Genomic DNA, 10,149 nt, shown 5'->3' on the forward strand with positions numbered 1-10,149 from the left:
CTCCAACATGATACGCTCCGTTTCAGTCGCCATGGTTTCCTGAACACACAGAGAAATCGCACTGGGAGCTAGCGTTTGTAGGCGAATATTGCAGAGACACCAACTCACAAGTATAAGAAGTGCCTTTCGACGGCGTTTGGAGAAGATGTGACGCTGAAATATAAATCAGGCTTTATTTATTTATTCAGGCTAATTTGTGCAAGCAATCAATTGTATTCACGTTTCTAATAGGCAGCGCCCTCCAGTGGTTGTAATTATTATGACAGTTGTAAGTGTGGAAGTCATGTGAGGGTCCAGGGGCAGTGCCTCTCCCGTCTAGCCCTCTAGACCCGCCCCTGTCTCTGTGCCACCTTTCTCTCTCTCTCTCTCTCTCTCTCTCTCTCTCTTTGAGTAACTCTTTGTCTCTCCTCCGGGTGATGCTCACGTACATCTCAGACTCTCAACGGTTAACTTTCGTAAAAAGTTCGATCTCGGTTCTTCTCACCGGGACCCGGAGGACCGGAGGACCGGAGGATGAGCGGGCTGGAGGTCGACGTGGCCCGCCTGCTGCGGCTGAAGGAGGAGCGGATCGGGCAGATGGAGCGGAGGCTGCGAGAGAAAGAGGAGGAGGCGCTGGAGCTGCGGACGAAGCTGCACAAGTGCCAGTCGGTGCTGCGGGGCAAAGGCCTCTGCAGCCCGGACTGCTGGCCGGACAGCAGGCGCACCCGGCGGGCTGCGGGGGTGTCCGCGGAGCCGGTGGAGGAGACGGAGCTGCGGAGGTTCTCCAAGACCCACAGGTGAGGGGACACACCTGAGACATTAAAGTACCAAAAGTAAAAAGTATTTTTTTACCCGAGACGTACAATGAAGGCTACGGAAGAGGATTAGGGCCATGCATGGGAAATAGATAATGAGAGGAGGAGGATGTTTCCTTTAGTCATCCACAAAGTCGAAATATTAGGAATAATTAAAATACTATTTTGAGAATGAAGTACGAAAAAAACTTTTTTATGACATTTCAACTTTTTTTCTCAATATTTCGACTCATTTCTGGTAATTTGTATTTTAACTTTGTTGGAGCCAGATGCTTGTTTTTATTGATCTTTGCATGAAACCCAACACAACACTGTGAATTTGTATTTGAGTGCAATACCAACACTAAACACTGGGTGGCTTTGGCCAAGGCTCCATGCATTGGATTCAGGTATGTGTTTAGAGCAAGCGGCTACCTCTGGTGTTGAAAAATGAATCCTGCAGTTCCTCGAGTGTCCACTAGAGGCTGGCTGCAGAAGCATGGAGACCGCCAATGATGGGACTCCAAAGCCCCCCAAAGGAACAGATGAGTGACGTCACTCAGGCGCCACATCAACCTTATAAAGTCCGGCTGTACTGCTACTATTTCATCATACACGAGCGACATATCGTCCACACGAACGCTCAGGTCACTGTTGAGTCGAGAGAAGCGCTGCTCAAACTAACTTTAAGTATAAAGACAAGGAGCCGCCTAGTGACGTCACTCCCCGAGTAACTTAGCAACGCAGTCTTAAAGGTACATTCCACAATTTGAACTGTTACAACTGCTTTTGACAATACTGGCTTTGTTTTAAAATAGTCACTTCAAAGTTTATTCCCAACACTTTGATTTTTTCCTCAAAGTGCATGAGAGGAAAAAAAAAACCTTCCTCCTGTCATTATTTATTTCTCATATTCCTCGTGTTTGGCCCTCATCCTTTTCCGTAGAAATGTTTTTTTTTTTTAAATGCAGAATTACAAATCATGCATCAAACACAAAAATATACACGAGAAGTTAAATCTAAGTTTTAGGTTTTATTGTTTTAAGACACATTGTTCACACACATTGTTCATATTATCCGTCTTGTTTGTAGTTATAACTTTAAAAAAAAAAAGAATCATGTATGTTTCAGGACACACAGGTGATGTAAACACCAAACTTATCATTTTATAATATGAAACAGAAGCCAATTAAGAACAAACATTCATATAAATATCATCAGAGAGTTTCATATCTATCAGACAATCCCATAAGACTTCTCTTTCTGTCTTTAAGTTCTTTGTATTTACTTCTAGTCCTGCGTGTGATTCTAAATGTTCAGTTGTAGTAACAGTGAGCAGCCAGCAGAGGGCGCCACCGCACAGCAGAACCCTGTGACAGATTCTAAAGTCTCTGACCCGGATCGTCTCAGTTCTGATCATCATGATGCTCTGAAATCAGGTGTGAATGAAACAACCTGAAGATTTTCATTGGTTTTGAAATTCACAGCAGTTAGGTGTAACAAACCTGCGGGTCGTGGACCTCCAAAAGGTCAGAGGGTGAACATGTGGGTGAGCAGACGCAACTTTGTGCTTTCAAAAAACTCAGGATGGCTTCACTCAAGACTTTTTCCTGCCGGCCTCTGACTGACATTTCCTCCTGAAGTCGGGGTGAGGCGATGTTGGGTGAGCTGTAAGGACGGCTGTGGCTCAGTGGTAGAGTCGGCCGTCACTCTATACCAGAAGGTCAGGGGTTCGATGGACTAAAATTAGACAAACACACTTTCTAAGAGTTTAGTTTTTCAGCCAATTCTTGGCTATAGTACCCCCCCCCCCCCCCCCCCCCCCCAAAACAAACAACAAAAAAAAGTTTAATGTGATAGCTTTGCAGCACGTCTGCCTTGACAACATGGACTAGTTCCTACAGAAGTTTTAGTGTATGGTTGGTCTCTGATGAGTTTTTATTTTGCAGAAAGTTGCATGTTCTTTGCACAAAATGCGGAAGAAGGGGCCCCAGATTGTTCTTGCCCAGGCCCCTCCTGATGTCTGAATACGGCCCTGACACACAGAAACACACCTGTAGATTAGTTCTGCATATATTCTTCATTATATGCAGAATATTATGCATGTTTTTTTTATCCATTGTGAACGTGAAGCCACGATACGGACCTAAAATAGTGTTTCTGCAGGAAATCCTCCAACAACCACGAATTAAAACAAACTTTCGTGTTCATGAACTTTCCCAACGAAACATGAAAACGATGGAAAGCAGCGCGGATCAGGAGGAGGAGGAGGAGGAGGAGGAGGAGTTGAGGAGGAAGACCAACTTTTGGACGCCCCCAGCAGAGTGTCTCTCCCGGTTTCTCTCCCGTTAACCCTCCTCCTGCTGCTGCGCGTTAAACTGATTTTAAAAAACTAATGAGCGTGATTAAAGCGGAGCAGATCTGCAGCTCCACATCCTCTCTGCACTCCGGAATCATTTCCTAATTCTCCTCCTCCTCCGGGATCTATCTGCAGCTTCTTTTTTTTTTGTTTGTTTTCTGTCGTTTATCTCCGGTTCTCCTCTGCATCAAACTCACATGAGAGCAGCGCCTGGATTCGTCTTTTTCACTCGTTTGAAACCGGAATATATAAAGTGATCTGAGGACACACGGAGGTGGTCTCCCTGCAGATTTGATCGCATACATTTCTGCATTTTTGTTGTTTGGATGTTTTACTCTACACGCTTTCGCTCTGCGGATTTGTAAGACACGTTTTCCACTTTTATTGCCTTCTCCCTTTTTTTGATTCAAACCAGAGGATGTTTGCATGCTTTATTTCGCATTTAAATGCTTGATCACGACGGGGTTTTCCCCCTCACTTAATCCATTTTTAAGGAATAAATCCAACCAACAGATATTTACCTGGACTCCGTTTGAGGAATTTAAACCTGGAAAGAGACCACATGTCTACCTTTTTCTGAATCACGTGTTTTAACAGTCCTGTTTTCTCAGTAGTGAAATCCTGGAACCTGTGGATGTAAATTAAATCTCCCGGCACTCTCCGTCAACTTTTTCTCAGTTTGCTCCTCAGCTGAATCCCCTTTCTCCTGAGACTGGAGTCACCTGCAGCTTCTGGCAATTTTCCCCTGGTGATGCATTTAATTTGATCTTAAATTCTGGATAAGAGAAAATCCTGCAAGTGAAAGTTCCTTCTTCAGTTTTCAGTTCATCACCTTTGTTTTTAAATCATCATTTTACTCAGAGGAGCAGAATATGCTTCAGTTTTTTCTCCTAAAATCAGAAAAGATGGAGCTGGGACTCTGAGGGATTATGGGCAACTGAGGGAACCCTGCGGATTTAAAGGACTTCTGTAGGAGGCACCCTGGGGGTTCCCTGAAGTGATCCAAACCCTCAGAGGATTTGAACCTGTTGAATCGTAAAAAAAGAACTCTGGCTATTTCTGTTTAATGTTTTAAATCTCAAGGGAACCTGGGAAAATCCTGCAGAGACCCACCAAAAGGAATTTAGGAAGAGACTCTGAAGAGCCGATAGGAACCCAAGAAAAACCCTTCAAGACTCATGACGAAGCTCTGAAATACCAAAAATCCAAAAGGTGTTAAAGGGGATCAGTCTGGTACTGCTCGATCCAGGAGTGACCCGGCTGACGAGACTTTCTGGCAGGTTGTAGAAACATTAACAAATAACTGTTTATTTCACTAATCGGCAAATGCAACGATGTGAACAAGGTCCATAACGGTGAAAACAACATAGAACTCCCAATTTATGAAGAAATACACCTCACGCCTTGTGTTGAAAAACCGTTACACCTTCCTGGATCACACACATGAACCAGATTTTATTACTGCACTGTAGTTATACAGCGACACCCATCATCTGTACAAAAACCTGCTAGTCAATGGGGGTGTAACCTACCCCCAAATTTTGGCTCTTACAAGAAGAAGTCTAAGGAGAAAATCCAGGCAGACTTTGAGACAACGCAGACCTCTGAGGCATCCTAAGGAACTCTAAAAGAATCTCATGGTTCCTGTAGATCCTTAACGAACCTTAAAGAAAGTACACAACGGAAACCAGCGGAACCTTAAGGAACATTGAGACTGATATCAGAGATCCTAGAGGAAACCTGAAGAACCCCTTCTTATAATGACCCACGAGGATATGACGAAACCTCTTGGGTAGCCAGACCCCCCTTAAAGGTCTTGAAGATCCCTGAAGACAGAAAGCTGTAAATACTCCCTGAAGAAACCTTCTGAGAAATATTGTGGGAAGCCTCAAACCCATGGAAACTTTAAGGTAAGCCACGGAGGACCCCCTTAAGTGTCCTGGGAGACTATAGAAGAAGGCTGGACTCCTCCGGACCTCTGTCCTGGGAGGCTACAGAAGACTAAGTAGAAGAGGGCTGGTCTCCTCTGGACCGGACTGTTATAAATGACCAGAGGCCCTGAGATTGTGCTGGCGGTTTTTACTAGACTCCTGAGTCAGAGAGTCAGTCTCCCAACTTGTTAGGAATCTCTTAAGATTGCTTTTGATCTGAGCTGTAACCTGACATGTCCAAAAAGGAATCCTAAAGACCCTGTAAAATGTAGTCTTCAAGAAGACCCCAATGTCCCGTTTTGAATTTGAGAGTCTGAACAAAGGAACAGGACACAGTCTGAAGGAACCCGGAGTAATCTTGACCCTAAGGTAAATTTGGGAAACAGGTGTAGTCTAGGATCTGAAGTGTTAAGAGGAACCCTTAAAGGAGACTTGAGTATATTTGAGGACCGTAGAGTGACCTTTGCAGGAATCCTGATACCTCAGGAACCCCTCAGAGAAGGGATGGGGACCCTTCGGGACCTTCAGTACGCCCTGCAGGAGAAGATCGAGGAACTGCGTCAGCGTGATACGCTGATCGACGAGCTGGAGCTGGAGCTGGATCAGAAGGACGAGCTGATCCAGAGGTTACAGAACGAGCTCGACAAGTACCGCTCGGTTCTCCGGCCCGCCACCGCCCAGCAGGTACAGGCCCAGCAGCAGAACCTGGTCCTGCAGCCGGACCAGCACCGCAGCAAACGACAGGCCATCTCCGCTGAACCCACAGCCTGTGACATCAGCGACCTGAGCCACGTCACCCTGCCCTTCTACCCAAAGAGTCCAGAGTGAGTCTGCTTCATGTGCGTCGTTAAAACTCAAAGTGCTGTAGCTAGCTAGCATGAAGCTAACTTATCCAACGTAGCTCAGACCGGAAATATTTTAACGTGACTAATTAACTGTAAATTAAAAACTAAAAAAACTAAAAACTGTAATTTAGTATGTTGGTTTTGGACGCCCCTTGGTTTGTCAGATATGAGAGCAGTTATCAGGTCAACAGGTGTTGCAGCGATGGAAGCGGGCAAGAGAAGTGGTTCAGATAGAAGTGATTGTACCCGACCTAAAAAGCCTCTGCATGTTTCTAATAAGCTCCACGAGCAGAAACGTGCTCAAACTAGGATCAATATTGGAGATGCTTTTGAAAAATGGAGAGAGGTTAGAACACAGAAAGGTTTACAGACCCATGCAGAGCTGGATAAACACTGAAGCTTCAGAGTCCACCACATGGTGACCTGAGTGAGCATGGACTCTAGAGAGGAGGGGGCGGGGGAGACAGCTCTCTATGATGTTTAGAATTTAGACTGCAGTACCCATTTTAAACACTAGGTGTCACAGTTACATACTGCTCCTTTAAGGCTTAGAGTTTTGCACACAGTTGCATAATTAGGGGCGGGGCTGAGTTGACTGACAGGTGGGTGGGTTGTAGCTGTTTGTCAGGAGGTTTAAGCCCTGCCTCAGCTCCAGCTCTTCTTCAGCATTTACAATATGGCCACCTCCATCGTTGGGCTTCAAAACCTCTCTTCAGAAACCAATGGGTGATGTCACTGAGATGATGTCCTAAAATCGTCCAAGCCCTCTTTTGATTTTAAGGATGAAGGCAACCAAGTCATTAACACAAGCTGCACCTATACCTTTGTCAGCTGTTTGAATTCTAATATTCAGTGTTCAGATTTGGTTTTCTTTCTTTGGACAAACGTTTATTCCTCTCTACCTGTGTTTAAAGAGTTTCAGACCGTCACAGCGAGCTGGTTTTTGTCCACCATGCTGCGTTCAGAAACTCGTCTGTTGTTGTCTCGATGTTTGAACTCGGCTGCAGTAAAAGTCTCATTAAACTCCGTCAGACGAGCGCGGGCAGCCTGCCGAAGTCCTCCTGAGCCTCGAGTCAGATTAAAACTTTCAAACGTTAATGTTCCCCCTGCTGAACAAAACGCTCCCATCAGTCCTCTCTGCACAGGTGGACAGAAGGTAAAGCGTTTCTATCCTCCAGGAGAGAATATTTTCATGTTGAATGGGAAGCTTTCCGCTCCTCCCTGCAGTCGTATCTCAGCTGTCACACAGACTCCGGTTTGTTTGTTCAGGTTTACAGATCTCTGCCTCAACTCCGACACAGAGAGGAGGCAGGCGTAAGTTTATGTGGCTCACAGCTTTCAGAAGAAACTCGACCATGCTGTATTTTTATTAGAAAGGACTTTCTGTCACACACAGAGAAATGCTGACGACTCTGGTTTCAGAGGAAGGAGACTTTTTTTTTTTTTGCATCTCTTACGAACAGATTTGGTTCTTTAATTTGCTTCCTCATGGATAAACTTTGAGCTGCTGCTTTTTCAACATGAAAATAATCAGAACAAAGCGCTTCACTTTGAGGACATGCTTCTGCAGAAATGTCACAATACCAGAATTTTAAACCTAGATATCTTGTAAAAGTTGGGGCGGCTGTGGATCAGTTGGTAGAGTTGGTCGTCTCTCAAGTGGAAGGTCGGGGGTTCGATCCCCAGCTCGTGCAGCTACATGTCCGATGTGTCCTTGGGCAACACACTTAACCCCAAGTTGCTCCCTCTGCTTCATCAGCAGTGTGTGAATGTGTAGGTGTGACCTGCGGTGTAAAAGAGCTTTGAGGAGTCAGAAGACGAGAAAATAAATAAACAAGCTCAAGTCCATTTACCATTTAAAAATCAAACAATATCCATTACCTGTTTGATACCACGGCATCAGAAATAGAAGTTTAGACTCATAATATTGGGTTATTTTTTGTTGCTAATTGCCAACATGTGCAGGTAAAATCCTGCTCACAGTCAAAATTGCACAAAAACCTTTAAACTCTTTATGTGATGTTTTGATCCAGCAGATGTCGCCCTTGAGCACCAGCATGAAACCAAAACAACTGGCGCTGCATTGTTGTGTTAGCATGCTAATGCTAGCGATCTTTATTATGCTCGTATCTTCACACTGCATGTAAATTTACCTGAAATGAGCGTGATCTAGAAACACAGTTAAGCAGTGAGTACAGTATGTTATTCTTCTTTTCTCTAGTCCCTCAATTAAACAACTTTTATACACGAGGGGAGGAGTCAGCCGGCCGTCCTGGCGATGTAAACAAAGTGAAGATAGGACTCTGAAAACTCTGAAAACATCACAGACAGTGGGACTCGGGTGTTACACCCATTGTAGACAGTCATGACTCACAGAGTTATTTTCAGAGGAGATACTTGATTTATATATTTAAGTGTGAAAAATCACATTTAAAGACTTTAACCAATGTTTAGACGAGGGGGACAGCTGGAGAGCGTGCAGGAGTTTGTCTGCAACTTTTGATGGATGCATTCCTCTCCTACACACCTGTCTTATGAAACAGATGTTATTTTTTTAAGTTTTGGAACTTTGTGATCCCCTCGTTCACAGGTGGTTTGGGAAAGTATCCAAGTGTTTAATATTTGGCAACCTCAGTCAACATATTTGTGCAATTTAGAGACTTTGCAGGAGTTTCTCGGCAACTGTTTGGTGTCTATTCTTGTATTTTTGTTGCCATGGTATCAAACAGGAAAATGCTATCATTGTACTTTTACGAGAATCATATCAAAGTTTAAAGATCTGGTATTGTGACAACCCTATAGCCAACCATAGATTAGGTTTTTGGTGTGGCGCCTGGGTCAGATTCACCCCCCCCCCCCCCCGTAAGTTTGGGTCTCTGGACACGTTCAGGTCGACTCTGCTGAGAGGAAAAGGAGCGAAAAAAGAGCTGACAGCTGCTGCTGCCACAGATCTTTATTTATACACAACATGAATATGAAAATGTGTGTGTGAGTGGGAGGACACCGAGCCTGAAACATGCAGAGATGGACGACTGCAGGAGTGAGAGTCCATGCTCTCACAGAAACCCAATAACATCAGGGTGAAAACACACGTCTGAGACTCCTCTATAGCTGTCCTCTGACTTCTTTATTTGTGCAACAACAACGTTTAAATAAACAGAATATAAACATTTGCATATGAAAATGCACAGGGGAGATGAAAAGAAAGCATTCCAGTTAAAAACATCTGCAGAGTTTTGATGTTTTTAGAAAAGAAGAAGAAGAAGTAAACGACCGACTGGGACGAACCTCGTTCAGATATGACGCCACTCTTTCAGACAAACGTGTGCAAAAAAAACAAGCACAAAGGGGGGGGGGGGGGCGCCGGTGGCCTAGGTCAGGTCACGTCCCCCAAAATAAGGGTTCCAGAGACCACCGCTGTCCCTGGAGGTGGTGGTTAAGTATAACTTAGCCGACAGCCTAAAAACATGAAAGTATTTTATTATTTATTAAGAAAGAGTAGAAGAAGAATACAAGTAGTCCCCATGTTTAGACTTTAGCACTGAGGGGACACAGAAGACTTTACAGACGCCATCAGACAGTCCATCATGTAGCAGTTCACTTCATGGACTTTCTAACGTCATTTTTCCTCTCTCTCTCTCTCTGTCCCTCTGTCTCTCTCTCTCTCTGTCTCTCTCTCCCTCTGTCTCTCTGTCTGTCTCTCTCTCCCTCTGTCTCTCTCTCTGTCTCTCTCTCTGTCTCTCTCTCTCTCTGTCTCTCTCTCTGTCTCTCTCTCCCTCTGTCTCTCTCTCTCCCTCTCTCTCTCTCTCCCTCTGTCTTTCTCTCTGTCTCTCTCTTTGTCTCTCTCTCCCTCTGTCTCTCTCTCTGTCTCTCTCTCTCTGTCTCTCTCTCTGTCTCTCTCTCTGTCTCTCTCTCTGTCTCTCTCTGTCTCTCTCTCCCTCTGTCTCTCTGTCTCTCTCTCTCTCTGTCTCTCTCTCCCTCTGTCTCTCTCTCTCTCTGTCTCTCTCTCTCCCTCTCTCTCTGTCTCTCTCTGTCTCTCTGTCTCTCTCTCTCCCTCTCGCTCTCTCTCACTCGCTCGCTCGCTCCCTCTCTGTCTCCATCTCTCTCCTTCTCTCCCCCTCTCTCTCTCTCTCCCTCTCTCTCCCTCTCTCTCTGTCTCCTTCTCTCCCCCTCTCTCTCTCTCTCTCCCTCTCTCTCCCCTCTCTCTCTCTCTCCCCCTCTCTCTCTCTCTCTCCCTCTCT

General features: G+C 45.1%; 2 protein-coding genes across 3 annotated transcripts in view; one reads left to right on the forward strand and one right to left on the reverse strand.

The window, feature by feature from the left end:
* LOC132954991 (microfibril-associated glycoprotein 4-like) overlaps window positions 1–10,149 on the reverse strand; it is an 80,093-nt gene that overhangs the window by 21,953 nt on the left and 47,991 nt on the right. The gene's annotated exons all lie outside the window — the stretch shown is intronic.
* Window positions 452–10,149, forward strand: part of prkg1b (protein kinase cGMP-dependent 1b) — a 66,201-nt gene continuing 56,503 nt past the window's right edge. Inside the window, exon 1 of one of the 2 annotated variants that reach the window (XM_061027558.1) lies at window positions 452–776. In XM_061027558.1, the coding sequence (XP_060883541.1) occupies window positions 514–776 (263 nt within the window). In that variant the 5' untranslated portion in view covers window positions 452–513. Of the gene's footprint in view, window positions 777–4,898; window positions 5,888–10,149 lie in introns of those variants that run through there. The other variant, XM_061027557.1, reaches the window with a different exon arrangement.

Source organism: Labrus mixtus, chromosome 21, assembly GCF_963584025.1.
Source record: "Labrus mixtus chromosome 21, fLabMix1.1, whole genome shotgun sequence".
In the NCBI taxonomy this organism is placed as follows: Eukaryota; Metazoa; Chordata; class Actinopteri; order Labriformes; family Labridae; genus Labrus; species Labrus mixtus.